The sequence below is a fragment of the Chionomys nivalis genome, chromosome 4 (genome assembly GCF_950005125.1).
Source record: "Chionomys nivalis chromosome 4, mChiNiv1.1, whole genome shotgun sequence".
NCBI lineage: Eukaryota > Metazoa > Chordata > Mammalia > Rodentia > Cricetidae > Chionomys > Chionomys nivalis.
In genome coordinates, this window is record NC_080089.1 from 68,581,562 (window position 1) to 68,603,724 (window position 22,163).

Sequence of the window (22,163 nt, forward strand, 5' to 3'; positions counted from 1 at the left end):
AGACCAGGAGATGTTGTTTTGGGTTTTCCACTTACCAGGCCTTGTCTTGGAAGAGAAAGAGCATAGCACACAAGCTTGAATGGATTATAAGTTGATGGAGTGTTGTGTGGGGGCAGTGGGGTGGGAGAGATGCCAAAGGGAAAGGAAATTCTTCATTTTGAGAACCCGCAAGGCACGGGTCTCCCTGGCCCACGGCGGCCCTCCATTGACATGTGTTGTCTGTTAGTTTCTAACGCATCTGATCTCAGAGCTGTCAGGGATGGCATCCAAGGCGAAAAGATGAGAAAGTGAGTTGGAAGGAACATTTCTCTGGGTTCCTTCTCCCGTGCCCAACAGGGGAAGCCCCCCGACAGAAGTCCTGCCTAGTCTAACTTGAGGCCACCCATTGGCTGGTAGGACTAGGATGAAACGTGAGCACCTTTAATGTGGGGCTGAAAAAACGGAATGCCAGGAAGTTAAAAGGACTTAGGGGGAAATGTCCTTTGGCCTTCCTCTGCATGACAGGATTCTGAAGTGGCAGCTAGTGAGCAGAGTAGACTCAGTTAGTCCAGTCAGAGGAAAAAAGAGTGAAACCAGAGACCAACATCAGTGATATCTTTGAGGACAGTGATGAAAGAATGGGATGGCTCTGCCAGAAAGGCGGGTCTCTTCATCACGCTTCCCAAAGCAGCTTGAGCCCGGGTCTCTGGCCAGCTCTGACAGCAAGTGCACCCTGACCATCGGGTCATGTTTCATGAGCACCACTACGTGTCCGGGACTCTCCAGACCCTTCATGCGAAGAAGATTCCATCCATTTTTTTTTCTTCTCAAACTAAAGACTCTTTGAAGTGGAGACAGGTGGTGATTTTGTTTTCTGCCTACACAGAGAAAAGGAAAATGCAGAATGGAGTTTTGAGGAGTAATACCTAGGCATAGGAACCCCACGCTGTAGAAACGAAAGTCTCTCAGGGAAGTTAGCACAGTGGGGGACTGAGTCTCTCTTTTTTCCTCTAGTTCTCTATTCTGGTGCTTGCTGGAAACATAGAAAGATCTGGAATGCCTGGCCAATGTTTAGAGACAGAAGAAATTGAAACCAAGCTTCAGTCACTCCCAAATAGGGACTCTTCTTGGACATTTTTTGAGGTCTGAGAAGTTGAACCCATTGAAGATGAGGGAATTTTCCATTCCCGACTATCTGTCTCAGCAGAGAAGACAAAGGTGTAGGGAGAGGCAAATTAATCTCGGAACGTAAATTCCCCTTGACGCGGCCTCCTTAGAAATGATCCATGTCAGGACTCCTTAGCTTTGTCTACAAACTTTTGATAGTCTTCGAAGTTTTTCCACTTTATCCAGTTTCTCAAACTCGAGGAATTATCATTAGTAATTTACAGTAAGACAGAATATTTCTTGAAATCTCTGTGAGTCATTTTTTTTTTTAGTGAAATTTAAAGCTTTTATTCAGATAGCTGACCCAGATTGGACTCAACTCTTAAAAATGAAAACTCTCCAATTTAATCTCCCTCCCTCTCTCTCTCCCTCCTTCCCTTTCCTCTTCTTCCCCTCTTCCTCTTTCCCTCTCTTCTTCTCTCCCACTCCCTCTATCCCCCTCTTGTGTACATGTGTGCACGTGCTTGTAGGCATGGTATGTGTGTGTGTTTGTATGTGTGTGTGTACACACATACTATTGCTCAACTGTGTCATCTCTGTCATCACCTACTTGGTAACCGTGATGGGAAATGAGGCCTGAAACCGATAATCCACCAGATTTTATTTTTTGTTCTGTTGTTCTCCTAAGATGCAGCTAGTCATTTATTTCACCTAGCTCATTGTCGTTCACACCGGCATGTTTTGCCTCCTCGCGGCAGTTTTCTTTGTATCTTGGTTCCCAGCCATGGCCCTGCTTCCTGCTGAATTAAACCGCAACCCAGACAAAACCAAAGAACACATCTCTCCCAAAGGTCATGTAGGAGGTCACCCCTGGTGAGATGGACATTGCAGATGTGGTAGAAAGATTAGAGGTGGCTTTGATGAAACCTTCGTCTGTTCTTTGCCCCGCTCCTCAGAGTAGAAGATCCAATAGCTTGTCATTGCCTAAAATTATTGAAGACTTTTGATGGGCACCTCCGGCAAAATGCACCACAGATCCCAAAGTGTGTGTGTGTGCGCGCGCGCGCGTGTGTGTGTGCATGTGAGTTTGTGCGCACGCATTTTACACAACACTTCAGAATGATTGAGGTGTTCAAAAGGACTTTGCCAAGTGAGCTCTTTGCAGGGCTCAGCTTCCCATAGGTTGCCCTTCCTTAAGGTCCCTCGGTGGCCCTTGCGTTCCGTTTGATGACAATTTCTGTTCATTCCAGATTGTATTACTTCTCTTTAGCAGCTTCAAACAGCTCCCTGGAGCTGCAGTTTTAGCATGTGGGTGCTGATCACATCAGTCTCTGGACTTTTGTTATTTTTCACCCCTTTGAAGGTTTCCCTCCGTTCTTCTGTTTTCAGGGGCTTCCACTTTCATCTCTGCTGCCTTTTCTGCCACAGTGCTATCTATTCATTTGAGAGAGTCTGGCCATTCAGGCCTCTGAAGATGGGCCATTCCCTCCCTTCTGGGCCCTGACTGCCTCCGTGGGTAGTCCTCGATTGGGCCTTTTCATCAGGCAACAGTGGGGACCCCTCTTCGGGCCGCTACTTTGGTGCTGTGATAAGAATTAGTGCTACAGAATTTCATTTTGATCACCCTCTTCTGTGTCTTCCTATTTGGGGTTGAGATGCAGGAGTTTCTGGCATGGCTGGTACTTTTAGGAATGGTTTCATCTCTGATCATGGCAGATAATGAAAGGGAGGCCACCTTATCTCCATATCAGGCACTTTCCGCAAATGACTTTTTACTGTCCCTTTCCGCATTGTGACCAAATGACCAGAGAACATTGAGCGGGCATCAGACTTTGAGTGTTTTCGTCCTAAGAGGGCCTGGTTCCCTACCTGAGACTTTATCTAAGTCCCTTGCTAACTCCCACATTATTTTCATCTAAAATTCCTGCCATGAATAGTACATGCTATTTTGCCGAATTGAATAATTCACGCAGTTATTTCAAAAGCTCTTGTGCTAAATAATATAATTGTATAGAAATAATTTGAAGATAATAGAGCCTGCTATTATTCTTTTGACTGTTCGTATGTATTCATGCGTGGGGGTGCACACATGAAGAGGTGATAAATGTGGGTGTACCTGCATGTAGAGGGCAATGGAAAATGCATTTCTCATTGCTTTTCATGTTTTTGTTTTGGTTTGGATTTAGTCAGAACCTCTCACTGAACCTGGAGTTCACTAATTGACTAGCCTGGCCAGTCAGTGAGCCCCAGGGACCCTCCTGTCTGTAGCTCCCCGGACTGACACTTGCGTGTGCCAGCGTACTCTCTACCTGGAGGCTGAAGGTCCAAACTCAGACCCTCACACGTGAACAGCAGGCGTCTTACTGACCGGACCATTTCCCCAGCTCCCTGGTCTGATAACTTTCTCAATTCAGCATTTCATACCAAGGAGAAAGTATTAAAAGGGTAGATTGTGGAGCCAGAAGGCCAAGTGAGTGTCCTTTAGGTGTGGCAGAGGTTTGCTTTAGTCTTAATGCCCGGAAGCCTCCTTTTGTGGCATTGGCAAACACATGTGATACAGCCTGCCTGGACCTCCCCTTCATTTGTGAAGATAAACTTTTTTTGTTTTGCTTTGCTTTTTGTTTTTGTTTTTTTTTTTCAAGACAGTGTTTCTCTGTGTAACTGCTTTAGCTGTCCTAGAACTCAATCCGTAGCCCAGGATGGCCTTGAACTCACAAGATCCAGCTGCCTCTGTCTCCTGAGTGCTGGTGATTAAAGGTATGTGTCACTATGCCCAGCAAAGATAAACTATTAAAAAGGTTTGGGTTTTTTTTTTTACATTTAAAATATATTAATAAATCCTTTCTTTCTGCAATCCCCCCATATCTCTGTGACCTGAAAGATTAAAAGACCATAAAGTAAACATCAAATATTCAGGCCTGATTTGCATGGTCATATGAGCTGGTTTCTGGAGACTATTAGGAAAGTCAATGAATTAAAGCCTAATTGCTGATTCATTGGTGCCATCCTGTTAAAAGGACCATGTAAATTATCTCTGTGGCAGGAACGAAGAGATGATATAAAAATGTGTACATGAAAAGGGGGCGTTATTACCAACAAGAGCATCTTCAGAAGAGCAGGAAGTCACCTTCGTATGTCGCTTTCAAAAGTTCTGCTGTAGATAACTCTGCTTAGCCTACCCACTTGAGTTCTTCACAGTACAAATGCTTCAGACAGCATGGCATCCTCTGTCAAGACTCCATTGGAGGCCATGTGTCATGAGCACTCTAGTGGGAGTCAGAGAGTCAGGTTTGAACCCAGCTTTTCCATTAGTGTATGACCCTGACTGAGCCAAAAGGCTTTTGGGTGTGGAGGGGGGTTCCACTTCCCCTGCCTCGTCCAGAGCATCTATGGTCCAACCGAGCTTTTTCTACATTCTTTCCAGTGAAAGCATTATTTTTTGCTTTTTGTTTTGGTTTGTTTTTTGGTGTGTGTGTGTGTGTGTGCAGTTTTTTGAGACAGGTTTCTCTTTAGCTTCGGAGCCTGTCCTGGAACTAGCTCTCTAGACCAGGCTGGCCTCAAACTCACAGAGAGCCACCTGCCTCTGCCTCCCGAGTGCTGGGATTAAAGGCATGCGCCACCACTACCTGGAGCAAAAGCATTGTTAAAACATCAACAATAAAAAAAAAAATACTATTTGAACTTGGGGGTGACCACAGAGATTTCAATACAAGAAGCATCATTATTCTGGAGCTTGAACACTATGTGGAGTCCAAGGGACAGACGCCCGAAGTACCTAGTCTAAGACATTCTAGGAAGTGAATTCCCTTCCTCTACTAGGCAGGAGCTGAGACACTTTGCGACCGTTGTGGTGTCTACACAAAGTGGCTGTCATCTGGCAGGTGGAGATGGCAGTTTCCATGCCTCCCACAAATTAACTGGTTTTCAGGAGTGTGTGCCAGCTGTCCTGGCAACAGGCTAGCAGGTTTTGGTTTGCTTGTTTGTTTGGTTTTTGTTGTTGTTGTTGATTTTGTTGTTGTTGTTGTTTTACTTTAATGAGTCACCATAGGCACTGAAGAAGGTATCGGTGTCATGAGTGTATAAAGCGTCCTTTGACAAAGCTGTTACCTCATTTGCACTGGAAGGAAACAGTTGCCAAGTTATGCCGAAGTTTTCCTGCTTCTGTTTTTCACTGAATTTCCCCTTTGCTGCTAACCTTTTCTTCTCTAGAAGGCTGGCAGGTTCAACATTATACCGAAATAGAATAGCAATGACAACAACTATCCTAGTAGAAAGAGCCATATTTAAACCCCAGCTCTGAATTATTCGAGGAAAACATTTGAAACCCAGCCCCAAATGGAGGTGGAGGGGTGTTGGGATCATTTTATTTTATCAATATTTGGTGACTATTAAAATTGAATGAACGCTCCGTGTGTCACACAGGTGATCTACTGAGTAAAAATCTTTCTTTTGCCAGTAGACCTTGGGGCATTGCCTAATGAACCTTAAATATTCAAGCCCCTGATTGTAAGGCGTTCAGCAAGAAGGGTTATTATTACAGGCATAAATACCATTTCTGCCTGTGAGACAATTGAGAAGAGTTGAGATATTCCCCTGTAAATTAATTTTCTGGAGCGTGTCTCTATAAATGCTTAAACAACTTCACATTTATTTTGCAGGGGGAGGGTTTTCAAAATATATTATGTAAGTTCCTGTCCTCGTGTGCTGTCATTCTTAATGATTCAAAACTATTATAAACATTAATTATTATGGCCTTCACAGTATGCTGTAACTCAAGATGTCCTAAGGATACCCAAGGTGTGGCTGGTAGCCGGCCCCACACTACGTGAGCCTGTCCTGCCATCGTTTTTAATTCCTTATGTCTCACTTTTTGTCTTTTTATGAAATCTCTTCCATTAATAGTTTAACCTGTATTTTTCTCGGCCCTTAATTGCAAAGGTCTCAACTGCTCCTACAAGGCTCCTTCTCTACTCTTTTGTATGCTTAACTTCCAGACAGCATGGCTTTCAGGTTTGTCTTCCAGACAAGAAAGCAATCCTGGACTGCTGGGAGCTTGCTTTTGAAGCACATGGCTTGAGCTCAATTTCTCGGATTTTAGTGGGTGTCTTTGTAACATTGACCGTATTTGTTTCTTTCTTTTTCTTCTTTGGATCATTTTGGTTTTGTTTTCTTCTACATTGTAGGTAGAAGACTTTCATGTGAGATGTCTCTAATTATCACAATTATTTGTTCTTCTCTGAAGCAGCTGTAATTTATTTAACCTTGTAACTCACCGGTGCACACACTGAAAATGGGATGCCTTCTCTGAATCTGGTGGTAATGTTCAGGGTAGGAGAACCAGATTCTTCTCCCTTCCCTTTCCAAACCTCTGCTACAGCGTCTCACCCAATGCTGCTCCCAGAAATATCTCTGAAGGAAATTTAAAATTATCATCACACATGCCGTATACCAATGTAGCTTTCTAAGAACTATAATTGTCTTTTGTGTTCTGCAAAACACGTCTATGTATTTCACACCTTGGTTAAAAAAAATTGAGAAAGTCCACACTGAGCATAAATGATAAAAATAGAATTATTCACACACACAAATTCCGAATGCAGTTCAAATTTCCTATGGGAGTCTTTTGCTGATTTCAGAATCTGTAGGTCATTATTAGACATGCATGCATTCATTCATTTATTCATTCATCTCTCCTGACAATAGCATTTATTTAAAACCTGCTGGACCCCACCAGGGATGCACGAAGCATATCAGACTCAATCTCAGGAAATACTCACTTTGGCCCTAATTCCAAGGTTTTGTGAGTCCCAGCCCAGCTGCCATGTGTTAGATTCATTCCCCTAGCTCAAACTCAAAGCTTTAAAGTGAAAAACAATGTTTTTTTTTTTAAATTATCCTTGATTCTATTAGAATGATCCCAAATATTTTGTAATCTGGGAAGGAATTTGCAGATGGGATGGCATAACGTTTTCCTGCTCACTGACAAGGAATTCAGTAGTCCCATCCAGGAGCAGTTAAAATATCTGGGAAATAATGGGAAAGAACTGGGCCTCTGAAGGATGTACCAGGAGCATGCCTGCCAGCAGGTGATGTTTTAAATGCCAGGCTTGATTCAGACCTGTCGTTTACTTCCTGATGAGAGTTTGTGAGTTTGGGTGGGGGTGTTGTCTCTGGAGAAGTTAATATAAAAGTAGGTTCAGAAGCATTGGGAGTTCTGTGCACAGCCAAACTTTGGGTCGCTCTTGCTGTGCAATCACATGCATGTAGTCAGCCTCTCTCTCTCTCTCTCTCTCTCTCTCTCTCTCTCTCTCTCTCTCTCTCTCTCTCTCTCTCTTCTCTCTGCCATTCCTTTTTCTGCCAGTGACTCATCTTGTTGTGAATCTTCTAAAGACCCATGATCTTCAAGAGTGTCCCTTAGTCATATCTGATCATCGTGATTTTGTAAGGCAGTCACTGGTAGAGATTTGAAGTGAAGCAACTGCTGAGTGACGGGTGTCGTCTCTGACCCGCCACTGTGTACATTCATGTCGTTTTGTTGGCCTTAGGAACACACCGGCAGAGTGAGGTCATTCCACAGAAATTGTTCATGTTTTATTGCTTCAAAGTCCTTTTTTTTTTTAAAAAAAAAAAAACAGCATTTTAAATTTTTATTTATTCATGTATTTTGTGTATTTGGGCACTTTGTCTGCATGTACGTCTGCACACCAGAAAAAGGCATCAGACAGTTGTGAGCTACCTTGGGGGTTCTGAGAATTGAACTCTGGACCTTCAGAAAAGTAGCCAGTACTCTTAACCACTGAGCCATCTCTCCAACCCTATTTCTTTGAAATCTTAAGGAGTACATCAGAAACCATTTGCGATGGAATCATGGTATGTTTATAATTAAATACATATTTTAGGAGTCCTTGAAAGAGAAAAAAAAAAGACATCATATTTCCAGAGAGGACAAACTTCTGTGTTTGAAGCATCACTTTTAAACATTCAACAAATGTTTCTGAAGTAAAATAAATCACCAGCTTATTTTAATTCAGACCTTCTCAGTGCTGCATTGTTAGAAAGTGGTGCTGATGCTGAATCTTGAAGGCTGACAGAGCCTGGAGTCCTCCATATTCAGTCTCCTGATGACCTGGTCTGCTAGCCTGGCCATAGAGCACACAGCAAGTGTCTGAGCAACAAGAAATGTACTCCAGTGGAAACTCTCTCTGAGTCCTTCGGAGTCCCTCCTATAGCAGAACATGGTGTTACCCAGAGGCCCACACCAGTGCGCTGTTCACACTATTGGTTGGCATATTTGGCATTGTACAAACTTTGGTACGAACTTCCAACTCTGGTTTGTAAACTATCCTGGTGCAATGATGGTCAGACCAACAGTGTGCCAGATTCTAAGAGTCTATGTTCCTTAACTGACATTTTAGGTCTTTCCAAAAACCATCATTAGAGATAAGTTATTGCTTTTTTTCCCCAGTTTTATAGGTGAGGAAACTGAAGCCTGCAGCCACACAACCAATCAGTGTTAAGACCAGGACGGGAAGCCAGATTTTCCAGTCCCAGTCCCATCGCTCTTATTATCACGTGTTCCAATTTCAGTAAGACATTGGCTTGGTTGACAAATATTTACCCGGCAACTGGATGTGCCGGACACTATGGTAAACCTTGGCATAATGGGCGATTCAAAGAAACTAAGACAGACGGTGTTTTCCCTGACTCTAGAGATAAGAACACAAATGATTGCAAACAGCAGGGTGAGTGAGGCTGCTGAGATGACTGAGCGGGTAAAGGCACCTGCTGTCAGTCAAGCCAGACAATCGGAGTTCAATCCCAGAGACCTGCATGGTGAAAAGAGAGAATGACTCTAGCCTGCTGTCTTCTGACGGCACACGCACACAGGCATGTATGTGTGTGCCCACATGACTTCACACACGCACGGAGATTAAGTTTTGAGAAAGCAATGATATTAGGGAAAGTACAAGGTAAACTGTAAAACAAACAAAGACAAAAAACAAAAGTGAAGAATCAGGTTTACCAAAAGAGCAGGCTGCAAATAGGGGCCTATAACTTTTCGGGTGAAAGTTTGGGGTTCCTCCATGGCCTCTCAAAGACAATGGCGTTTAAACTGAGAACACAGAGTGACAAAAATAGTTGAAAAAGTACAATAATCTATTTTCATTATTGATGAGTTTTATATTTATGAATTTTTACAAAAATTAACATTTATTTGTGACCCCTCCAATCAGTGCTGGTTTTGTGGGCATAAGCAGGCCAGCAACCATGCACGGCGTCTAATCATGGAGTTCACATTTCCAGCTGAGGTCAACCAAGGCAAGACTCTCCCTGCTGGTTTCATCTCTCGGACTGTAAACAAATGGGCTTTTCCCAAAGTCGCTTTAACACCACATTTGTCTGTCTTTGTGATTTTTGTTTATGACCTCACTGTTTGAAATGACTGGCCGTATGGTGCTCATCAAAGTGATCTCTGGGGCTCCTAAGTGCAGGAAGACCAGTGATCTGCTTGTAGAGTAAACTCCGTGTGCTCTGAAAGCTCCCTTCGGCCACAATCCAAGACTCCTGGAACTGCTGGCTATGAGTTCAATGTAAGGAATCAACAGAAAGTATTAAATAGGTGACTCTAAGCAGAACCATGAATGAAACAAGGTTATGTTTTCACCAGTTGGCAAAAATACTATAAGCACCAACTGGCAGAAGGATAACCCTATGTTTTCTCTGGGCAAGATGATTCATAGTTAGGACTTCTGCTGGCTTCATTAAACATAGCTATAATACATAACCAGAGAGACAATGCATGGATAAACATCAGATAGCTACAAGTGTTGTGTGCACACAGAGCAGTTGGAGTGCACACATCACTGGTTAGAATACAAAATAGCACAACCACTCTGGCAAGCACTAGATACTGCTTCCACACAATATATGCAACCCTCCTATGTGATCCAACATCATTAGATATTCACCTACATGAAGTAAAAATGCACATTCGTATACCAATGTAAATGTTTACAATAAATTTAACTGTGGTTCCAAAAGCAGTGGAAAACACTCCTCTTCTGTTAGAGTAAGACATAATCAACTTTAATTAAAAATAAGGCACATGTGGGGCAGGGGGTTATTGATATAGTAAACAGTGTTGGATAAATCTCAAAAGAATTCATACTAATGCACTATCTGCATGTATGTTTGTGCATCTACCTATTTGTGTATGTATAGATGCACTTGCAGCTTATGTACCTGTATGTAAAGGCCAGAGAGCAATCTCACTACTATTCATTAAGATTCATGGACATATCCAATTAGACTAGGCTGACTGGCCAGTGAGCCCCAGGGATTCTTCTGGCTCTGGCTCTGCCTCCATCTGAAGGGTGAATCAAAATACACTGTTTTTTTATTTGCCTCTGTAACTCACGTAAGCAAGTGGGGAGCTCCAGGTCTTCCCCTGTCATTCTAGCTGATAAAATACGGTGCGTGTAAAACAAACACTGCATACTATTTGATGTTACATGGTGAATGGAGTGGTGTTGCCTCTGAGCACACAAAGACGTTTTCTTTTCTCTTGTTTTGCAATCTCGTATGGTGACAGGGAATACTTAGAGGCTCTTCAACAAGCATTGAAGTCTGCACACTTGACTGTGATTCTAAAAAAGAAAAATAAAAGCACATTACTTATCAGAGGACAGAACTCTTTCATGACCAGAACTGCCCAGTTAAATGGCAGTTTGACCTTGAGACCGTAGAGAAAAGAAGACATCAGAGAAAATATGACAATACCGCTTATCTTCCTTGTGTGTGGTTATTTAACCATGGGCAACTGTCAGACACAGATGGCTTAACTGCCCCTGTCCTCGGAAGCCAGAGAGACCCACCATATAATCTAAGAGTTACGGTTGTTTTCATTCTTCCTTGTTTATGATGGCTTTGCTCCATTAACTCAATTATATTTCAAGGAGTGAGGATGTCGTAAATGATCTCACCATCACAATCTAGTTTATGAAACTGAGTTTCACCAAACAAGGTGTACCTAACCTTTGGAATAATGGGCAAGCTTGGCTCTCTGAGACTGTCATTGCTCCCAAGCCTTTGCAGCAAATTCAACAATGTATATCAGTCATTTCTCCATAATTTAAACTGCAGATGCACCAACAGGTCCTTCCTGTAGTGCAACATTTTAACAATTACATTATGTTTTACTTTGTGATGTCAGAATACCTTAACACTACATGTGTACTTTTGCTTTGTAAAAATGACACTTGGGATAAATATACACACAACAGCCACTTAATAAGTATAGGCAAGAATTTTACTCAAAGCACTCTGAAAACTTAGGTATCTGCTTAAGATGGGTATGTGCCCCAAACTATGTGTTCGAGTAGGTGGATGAGATAAGACCTTCTGCCACGTGTTGCAAAGGGCTCTTACAGAGAACTGTAACATTTCCATTTGCCAAAGCAAAACAGCCAATGTCTTTATCTTGTATGATTTCTGTAGAATAGCATGAACTATAAAATTACTATTTTCTACATTTGTAACACATGTGTTGTGTTTGGAAGCCTTTAGAAATGCCACTGTTAGTGTTTGTAATCTTAAATTTCCTTAAGATTACATGTAACATTCAGTTATTTAGAGCTGTATATTCCAAAATGGAAAACAAAAAAACAAAAAACGAAGAACTCCCCCTCAAGAGTTAATTTGTAGCGAGTGTTCCTTAAATATACAAATGGTAACATTGTTTCCAAACAAGGTAATTACAACTGTGTACAGAATGTTTCTTCATTAGTAGTAATTAAATAATTTACTAAATTGTGCAATAATTCATGATGACACATGCTAGCCCTGCTCGATTACAGGAGCTGGTGAGAGAGCAATTCCTTGCACCCATGCCTCGATGAAATTAGAGTGGCAATTTCTGATTCCTGGAGAAGTCAGCCTGCTATTTTAAAATTGCTAAGTAGTGCTGAATGCCAGGAAAACAAATGATAAATTATTTGAGAATCGTGGCACAGGGAGTGAACCCCTTAGAATCCATTTGTGGAGGATTTGCTTAAATACTTGTTCTGTGTTCCAAGACATGTCACTTCATTTCCTTGCTCCCTACTTCCCTTGTCTGTAAAAGGAGCATAGAAAAAAAAAAAAAAACCAGCCCCGAATGTAATTTGGTGAAAAGAATTTTGAAAGAAAAATGCATGTCTGCTACACAGGAAATCCCAGGAAAGGGTCGGCCAGCAAGAGAGGAAATGGAAGCGACAGTAGTGGAATTGAATCTTCATCCAAAGTCATTTCGACAATCGAGGGAGATGGTTCAGTGCTGAGTTATAATCCCAGCTCCAGGGAGAGAGTTGGAGACAGAAAGATCCCTGAAGCTCACTGGCCAGACAGGATACCTATGGTGAACTCAGAGTGAAAGACCCTGGCTCTAAAACCAAGATGGAAATCAATAGAGAAAGACACCTAACATCATCAGCCTCTAGCCTGCTTAGACACATACACATATGCAGGTGTACCTACATACAACACACAGAGAGAAGGGGGAGAAGGGAGAGAGGGAAAGAGCCATTTCAATTCCATAAAATTGTCTTTGTGGTGGGGGAGACACACAAGATTATGTCCACACACTAGACGCTAAAACTCTGAGGTGAATGGATTGTCTAATAAGTCATCCTCATCTTTCAATGCATAGGAATGATTTTTTTTTTCAATTCAAGGGTACTGTGATTATCTTTTAATACAAATTAAACATCGTTAGAAGGATTTCGCTTTTTATTAAGACAAAAATACCCACTCAAGTTTGCCCTGGCTCTAGTGCTCAGGGCATATTTACACTGCACTGGACTTAGGTATAAATAATAGATGGGCTTCAGGGAGGGAGAAGAGAACACTGTCAGCCCGGATGAGACCCATGCTGTAAGCTGGGGCTTAGATATGACCATCCAAACTGCTATTGACATGTGGCTTAATTGTCTGAAATGTCAATAGATAAAAAATGAGGATGTCATAATGCAGAATAATTGATTACTCTGCTTGACTGAACAGGAACATATTTTGTCTGTGAAAGCAAAATAATGACAGAATTTGCTCCTAGAAAGTTCCTCTCTTCAGGACTTGAATTTCCCAGCAAAGCTCAGGTGACTCTGTGGGCTTGATCACTCACGACAAAAGTAGGGGAAACTGTCTGCAATTGCTTACCTTTTCTTCATTATTTTGAATGCATATATGATCAGAGCTTTTTAGAAACAAGATACTGCCTTTCCAGGAAGTGTCTATATTAATAGGAATGTCTGTTATAATTCTCAGAGCTGAAATGGATGATATACAAAAACCAAGTAACAATTTATCTTATTCATCCTCAAATGCTCTGATGAGCTTTTGGAAAATAACACCACACTCTATTTTACTTTTCCTTCATGTGCTCGTAGACTCTGTGTGTTTTACTAAGTATAATTTAACTTTATGACTACCAGATCAACTGTTAATCCTTGCCATAAGACCACAGAACAAGCAAGGTAAGAGGACACCTATTTTCTTAAGCACTATTTCTTTCTTATGCCCTGACCCCTCCCTGACACACACACCCCAAACACATTGCATGAATAAATACAGTTTGATTTTTAAATTTTGTTTATCTTAGTTTTTATAGGGCCTTATGTTGCCCAAGTTGGTCTTGAACTCACACTATAACCAAGGATAGCCTTGAATTCCTGACCACCTCCTTCTTTCTCTGAGAGCTGGCATTATAGTGCATGCCTCCATGACCAGCTGAATGTCTATAGTTTGAAGAGCTCAGTGTGAGGCATGTAGAGGGGAGGCAGGAGATGCAGCTATGGGCCCATCATTTAGACTTTTTCTCTTCTCTGTCTATGTATAGTGAATGCTAATGTGAAGTCTTAGCACTGTTGCCCATTCGCTCTTCTGCATGCTCTGATCAGCAATCTGGAACCCTTGTGTTCCAATTTCTACCAAGATTTGAGCTGGACTTTAAGATCTAGCCTAGATTCTTCAGGAAATACTTCTAAAAAATATAGCTCTGTATACTTTAATCTCTCTTGTTTTTTAATTTATTTTATTCTGTTTATTTTTATTTTGTTTGTAGCTGTGTGTGTGTGTGTGTGTGTGTGTGTGTGTGTGTGTGCCTGCTTGGCTGTATGTGTCTCATGTGCATGCAGTTCCCTCAGAGGCCTGAAGAGGGCCCTGAATAACTCCCCTAGAACTGGAGATACTGGCAGTTGTGAATTACCTGCCCACTGTATATGAGCTGGGAAGCCAGAGAACTCTCTCAGACCACCAAGTACTCTTAACCACTCAGCCATCTATCTCTCTAGTTTTCATATCTCACTCTTGAGTAATGTAGCCCTTGATTTCCAGAACACTTAGAATAAGCATCACACATTCTGTCTTACATTATAGCATCACAGTCATTCTCAATTGGTTTCCTGCTGGATCATGGACTCCTTAAGGGATGTCATAAAGTCCTGCTCTTTCTCCTTCCCTCTCTATGTCTTAGCATAGCCATGCATAGAGATTTTTACTTATCATGTGGGAACTTGCTCCCTTACAGAAAAAGAAATATGAGAAGCTTATCTGACCACAGTCCTCTTAGACCAAGCAGTAGCCAATTTTTTATTCCCTTCTACCTACATAGTAGTTGCTCAATAAACACACAGTGCTTGCATGTGTGCATGTGTGTGTGCACAGGTGCACATGTGGGTGTGTGCATGTGAAGACCAGAAACTGACATAGCATGTCTTCCTCAGTAACTCTCCACCTTGTTTTTCTGAGATAAATTCTCTCCCTGACCCTGGAGCTTGCCAGTTCAGCTAAACTGACAAGCCTACAAGCTCCTCTTGTCTCTGCTTCCAAGGCTGCTAGGACTACATGCTACTGCACCCAGCTTTTTACTTGGATGCTGGGGATCTGAATTCAGGTCCCCGTGCTTGCATAGCAAGCACTATACTCTGCAGCCCCGATCAGTGCTTATTTTACATAAAACACACAGCTTCAACCCTGCAGAGAACAGAAGGGCATGTCGATCTCTTTAAAACAAATCTTTACTGAGGATCAGTGTTTTCAGCTGGTCTAGGTTTGTTAAAATACAGAAATTAGCTCTCTTCTGTGGCACCTCCTAGGCATTTGGCTGCATCAAAATAAAGCTAAATAACTCCTTCCCAGCTGAAGTAGACGATGAACTCAGACTTGGTACTTTCTATGAGCTGTGCATGGCCACAGATGTAGCTGCTGGTGCCTTAGGTGAAGAATAGAAATGGTGTGTGATCTGATCAGTGCAGGGTGGTGGGGGACAACAAACATGATTTTCTCATGAAGCAAGGTGTCTTGATCCACAGCAGGGTGTATCTGTTATTGAGTAAGGGGCATTCTTGTTATAGACCAAGGAGCACTGGAAAGAGGAAGAACAGGCCTGTTCAGAATGCATTGTTTTCAACTTGGTTATTCTAGAAAGAAAGAAAGAAAGAAAGAAAGAAAGAAAGAAAGAAAGAAAGAAAGAAAGAAAGAAAGAAAGAAAGAAAGAAAGAAAGAAAGAAAGAAAGAAAGGAGGAAGGGAGAGAAGGAAAAAGGAGGAGGAGGAGGAGAAGTATATAGAAGTATATTCTGGAACCGATAGATATTACTGTGCCTTGGTGGCTGGGGCTCAAAAGAACTAGCAGAATCAGAGAACTTTTCAATCTCTCTAAGAAGATGATGTCCACCAATATGTTGTCAGAAAACCATTAAACAAAGAAGCTAAGAAGCCCAGGACCAACAGAGCCAAGAATCCCTGTCTTGTTACTCCTCATGTCCTGCAACACAAACCCCAATGCTCTGCTCTGAAGAAACAATGCACTAAGAAAAATAAGGAAGAGGCTGCATAATATGCTAAATTTTTAGCCAAGAGAATGAAGGAAGCCAAAGAAAAATGCCAGCAATAGATTTCCAAGAGACATGGGCTGCCCTCGCTGAGGACTTTACTTCAGAGAGTCCAGTCAAAGGGAAGTCTCTAAGAGGAACAAATAAATGATCAGACCTTGAAGAAAATACAGGCAGGAATTAGCAGGGTGGAGGTGGATGGTTCTGTCCTAAGCGCTAGCGCCATGACCTTTCTTTATATTAGTTAAGTTAATCTGCCTTGTGACCCTGCAGGACTCTGCTGTCCTTACTCACATGTGATGAAACAAAGCTTTGCTCAACACCACCCAGCGGGTGAGTAGGATGAAGGGCTGGTTTTGAGCCCAAGTTTCCCATTGACTGCCAGAGCACTTGCTGCCATAAGACAAGAGTTAGGGAGTGAAGCAGGTTCCTTGGAGAAGTGAGGACCAAAAGCTCAACCCAGAGAAAGGGACGATGGTGCTCCCGAAACGTGAATGGTGTGGTGTTAGAGCCCTTTGTTGTCTCCGTTTACTCCCTCCTTCCACAGGGGACAGACCACAGGAGCAGAAATGACTTCTTGAAGGTATTACGGAAAGAAGTGAGGGCGTATGGAGCACTGTGTCCTCGAATTCTCAGCTCTTAGCCCACTTGGAGTTCATGTATTAAAGAAAGAGAGACAGAGACAAAGACAAAGGGAGAGACTATATGTGGTAAGAAAAAAATAGAGGGGCAGGGGGGCTCCTTAGAGAAAGGAAGACAAACAGTCAGAGGTGGCAGGGATACCAAAGGAGAGCAGTGGGAGAGATGGACAATTGAGAACAAGTCTAGTGACTGTACGTACAGACATCACATCAAACTCATTACTTTGTATACTAACTCTAATAGAAAGAGAGGGAGGAGAAAGAGAGAGAAGGAAGGAAGGAAGGAAGGAAGGAAGGAAGGAAGGAAGGAAGGAAGGAAGGAAGGAAGGAAGGACATGGTTTAATGCATGGCCTATTCTTCTAGCTTTAATATGTAGTTTGGAGTTTCCCCTGGGAATCTAACGGAATATGGGCCTTCTTCTCCAGTTTGTTTCTCTTTGCTTGCCACTGTAGCAGATTTATGTGTGGTGAAGCACCTGCTGCCTACATAGTCTGTGGAGGCTGGTCATCTCTGCCTGCCAGTGAACGTCAACCTTTTCCTCATTGTAATGGTTACAAAACTCAGGCCAAATCTCTGAATTTCCTAATAGCTATATGAAACATTTGGCTCCAGAACTCCCAACGTCCATGAAGCACTGCCTGACTCTAGCCAAGGCACCCATCTCAATGATCTATTCCACTAATAGGCACAGGAGTGGTCCATAACCATCCATCCAGTGCTAGTGGACAAGGTCACTCAGATACTGGCTCTGCAGAAAAGTGCAGCCTCGCTCAGGGAAATGACTGACTTCTGTAGGGTTTTAGAGCAAAGGTCATCTCACTGGTAACCTTCTCAAGACCAAAGCAATCACCTTGTCACCTTGTTCTCTTTGCATTCTGGAGCACCGTTCCAGGCATGAAATAGATAGTCAGTAATTGTGGTTAGTTACAGAAGTAAGTGTGTGTGTGTGTGTGTGTGTGTGTGTGTGTGTGTGTGTAAAACCGAAGGTATCTTTGCCACCAAAATACTGTGTTTCACCAGATTTCTTGGATAATACATTTGCGTACACTCATGTATATTTAAATGCTCCTCTAATTTGATCTTAAAATAGTGAACAAGACAGATAAACTTTATTAAAATGCTTAAAAACTATATTAAGGATTCCCTCTCTTACCTTTGATTTCTGGATCTCTCCATTATTATTCATAAAATGTTATATTGTGAGACCTGGAACCTTCTAGATTTACAATCTAGCAAGGCCCTGATCTAAGTAGGAGAATGGATGCCTTCTCTGTAGCTTCCAGTGTAGTCTTGCTAGTCCTGTTGGCCTTTCAGAAAACTGATCCCATGGCTCTGTTTTGGCCAGAATGGTCCAGCTCCTGAGGAATCTAGTGCAGGGTGACCAAGGATCCAGATGGAACAGGTGCATAGGACTACGATAGCCTTTAGGTGACCTCTTCCCTAGTCAATTAAAATGAAATGAATTGAATTATCAGGCTGTAGGAGGAAGAGAGAAAGAGAGAGAGGACATCAAAATGCTCTTATTCACCTGCATCAGCAAATGTCGAAATCATCTTGTTTTGGGATCTTGAAGAGTTGACACAAAATTCCTCAAACCACTGGTTTGCTATTCTCCCAAAAAGCCTTATATACATGCTTGGGTGTAATATATCATATGATTAGATCTCTGTGTGGTAAAAATCTAAATCTCAAAAAGTTAAGGATTGTTTTTTAATAAATTGGTCCTTTGATGACTTCATACACTCTGCTCGCTCTCATCCCACCATCTCTCTCCCAGCCTCCCTTTCCCATCCCTACTAATCTCCCACACTCCCATCTTTTTCTTTTGTTTGTATCCCTCTGGGTTTGGCCAAGGCCATGTGTATGGCCTTAAGGTCAGAATTATCCATTAGATTTTGACAGGTTCACCAGTGGGTAAACAACTGAAAACAGTGGTTGGGTTCCCCCTCTCCTAGAGTAAAGGGTAGGGACTCTTGAGCTTTTCCACACCCATGACTGTTGAAAAGCCCTTTCTTGAGTAGGCTCCTTGCAAGCAATTGCAGCTCCTGTGAGTTCACGTTGACTGGTGTCAAGAGAATAGGACTTCACTGCCAATTTCCTGGTCTTACATTCTTTCCACTCTAACTCTACAATGTTCTTTGAACCTTAGAGAGAGTAGTATGAATGACACTTTTTTTTTTTTTTTTTTTTTTTTTTTTTTTTTTTTTTTTTTGGTGCTAAGTCCTTGTCCATCTCTATCTCAGCGTCTGGGGCAGCCATGTGTCTAGATTGATGAACTGGCCCTGTGGATTGGATCCCAGATCCTTTTCTTGACCACTGAAAGAGGTTGGCAACTTCCTGGTCATATTCCAGTCTAGATCCCTACAGAAGTGCACCAGACTCTGCCCATGGATGTTCTGGGTCAGTCTGGTATTTACACTGTGCCTCCACTTCCTCCCAAGTGCCAGATCCAGTGTGATCAAGCTAAGTGGGACCCCATGAGAGTCTGTTGCCATCTGTACACTCTGAGGTGAACGGCACGTGACTGCCGTCCATTTTGACCCAATATAAACGTTTGAGAGTCCATGTCTAACATTCTCCCATTAGCAGGAAAGAATTCCTGTCCTATGGAATTACCTTCTTATAAGCAATATTCTTCTTGTTCTTTTGTTCCTTTCAGACCATTTGTTCAAAAGGATACAAAGAATATATTTCTTAAAGCTATTTCCCCCATAGTAGATACTCCACTGCATTTATTTAATAAAATCCAATTATTCCTGTATACTTGTAATGTTTTAATATTGTACCGTGTCCCTATATGGTGGTATTTTAATTTAGTGGATGATATTTTATACAGAATGTATCATCTGTGGTTCCAATTTGATTTTCTTGAAAGAAGATATATAGCCTTTTTTGTTGCTGGCTGATTTGTTTGGTCACAGACTTATGATTCCATAGGAAATTTATTCTATGGGTCATCTTTTTTTTTAAGCTTCTCATTTTTATTCCTAAAAGTTTCATAAAAGCTGTTACTATGAAGAACAATTATCTCCCCTAGGTTAAAAGCTGATGCTATGTAATAGAGGCATGTATTACAAATAGCATCTAGCTACCTGGGAAGGTTAGAACTTAATATCCGGGTTCTGCTGCTCATTAGTTGTAGGATGTAAGAGCAATACATTTCCAAAGGGCAAGGTCAGGATTACATTATGTCTTTGTTGAATGAATGTGTAAATATTTCAGATCAGTATGATGAGATTTTGTCTATTGAGGACGTCTCTATAGGATGAAAGCACTGCCTATTTGTAATTGTGGGGGTCCGTGTCACCTCACATGTCATCCCCCATTACCGATTTCATTTGAAATGGCCTGGGAATAACCGATTACTAGTGATGTAAGACTGTTTACCTTGGAGTCAGATGTCTGGCAGGCAGGCTGGAGCTAATGGATTTGGTTATTTTCAAAGCATTCTTATCTAAAGCAAGATACTGTTTTAAAGTAACATGGCGAATTCTCAGTTGTGTACCAAGATGCACTGGCTTTGCACAGCACACATGAGCATGCTCTCTGTGGTTATATTTTCCCTTCTTTAACAACACAAAGGGAAGGAAAATGTAATCAGAACCCACCGGTCGGCTCGCTTGGTGGCACTCTTAACATTGTTAGCCCAAGGAAAACTCAGAACCAAATTTGAAGAATGGGGTGTTGCCTCATTGGGAGATGCAGTTGCATCATGGGAACATGGTGTGATTTAATTTCATAATTGTAAACATTACAATGGGTATGGCTGATTCCCTTTGTAACCCTTGTCCACTTCACTATGGCTGGACAGCTGAATTAACATGGGTAGGTCCTGGCTTCACATTCTTATCTTGTCTCTTCTTATTTTTTGTGGTTGTGTTTTTAAAAATTTCTAAAGGTAAAAAAAAACCTACTTGGGATGTGTCTAATCAAACATTTTTGTAAGGCCATAGTTTGACTGAAAGAGAATGAAGTTTTCTGACCATTCTAGTCCCTGCATTGTATAAATGTTTGGAAAACTTGAACTTTTCCTTGAAGTGGGGTTGGGAGGTGGGGAGTGGGCAGATCTGATCTTTGTTTGCTACAGGGCTGGACGTCTGAACCTGTTCTAAATAATGGGCGAATACAAGGTCAAGGGCAGCTTGGTTATATGGAAAGAGAAATACTAGAATCCTTTCTGTTTGATGGTCAGGAATGGGGGAGGGCTGTCTCAAAAGAAAAACAGCAGATAAGCAAACTTGGTTTAGTAGATTTTTCTCCTCTTATGCTCAATACTGTAGGCATGCTTGCCAACGCTTTAAGTGAAGCAGACTCCCGGTAAGTAGTCTTGAAATTCATCATAAAGAGATTCATCTGGGGACTAAAATAAAGCCATGATTTACGTTTCCATAAATCCAGTTAAAAAAAAAGGTTTCAAACGTTGGAGGGAATTAAATCTCAGTTGTAAAATGAATTGCACGGTTAACGGTGTTGTGTGTTGTCTTCTGTTTAAAAAACCATGTCTCATCTTTGAGGTTAGAAAACTAGCGCCCTGGAGAGTTCTGAATACGATGAGCCCGAAAGTGAGTGGCTCAAATTGCCTGACACCTGGAGCTCATTTAGCAGACAGGAGGCATGATTTTCTAGTCTTCCACGTACAGGTGGTTTTGAATGCAGGATGCTGCAGGAGTGGGCAACAGGGAACCAAGAGCTGGGTGAGTCCTGGAAGTCTTAGAGGCGAGCTTGCTCCTCCCCTGGACTGGTGTCAGTGCTGGGCATGGGGGCTAAGATACTCTGGGACGTGAGGGAGACAGAAACTCCCCCAAACCAAAAGCTTCTTTGGGGCCAACCATCAAGTGCATTTGTCACCGAGAAAGGTTCTGGGACGGACTGTAGAGTGGCGTAGGGGTGCTCAGCTGAGTGGGGTGGGCGTGTGGAAAGTGGTCAGACGCTTGGCAAAGAGCTTCCGGGCCGCTACAAGTGATCAGAGTCTAAAGAGGTGGCTAGGGACCTCGGTACAGGCCCCCGGGAACGCAGGAGGGCAGCACCGTGTCCGGGTGGGCCGCTCGCGGTCACCTGCCCGCGGGGGCGGGGCGCGGCGCCCTGGTGCACCCGCCTCCCGCCTCTCGCTCCCGCCCCGGGAGGAAGCGGAGGGGCGCGGTGTAAACAGAGCGGCGGCCGTGATGTCAGCCGGTCACATGGAGCCTCTTATGGCTCGGGATGGCTCTCGGCGGGCGGGCAGCTGCGGCAGCTGCTGCTGTGGCTCGGGCGGCGGCGGCGAGAGGGGGCTCCGGGGTCGGACGGTCGGCTCTCCCTGCGCTCTCCGCACCGCGGCGTAAAGGATGTATTTTGTGATCGCAGCGATGAAAGGTGAGCTCCGGGTGGCCCGCGGGGACTCCGGTGGACTGGTGGCTCCGGGGGGCGGGGAGGAGGGCATGCAGGGGGAGGGGTGGGCGCGCCTGCCCGAGCGCACGTACAGCCTAGGGGCAGCTACGGGGCCTCCGGAGCTACTACAGCGTTGCCACTGGAACCCAGAGGAAAGATCCTCCTCCCTCGGGTCGGGGGAGCTAGACGCGTGGGCCCGATCGCCC

The 22,163-nt window shown here is 42.9% G+C and overlaps 1 protein-coding gene across 2 annotated transcripts in view; it reads left to right on the top strand.

Annotated features, from left to right (window-relative positions):
- Rora (RAR related orphan receptor A) overlaps positions 1-22,163 on the top strand; it is a 730,196-nt gene that overhangs the window by 612,280 nt on the left and 95,753 nt on the right. The window contains exon 1 of one of the 2 annotated variants that reach the window (XM_057766320.1): positions 21,722-21,942. The exons of the other annotated variant lie outside the window; for it this stretch is intronic. Coding sequence (XP_057622303.1) covers positions 21,915-21,942 — 28 coding nt within the window. The 5' untranslated portion in view covers positions 21,722-21,914. Of the gene's footprint in view, positions 1-21,721; positions 21,943-22,163 lie in introns of those variants that run through there. 2 annotated transcript variants of the gene reach the window in all.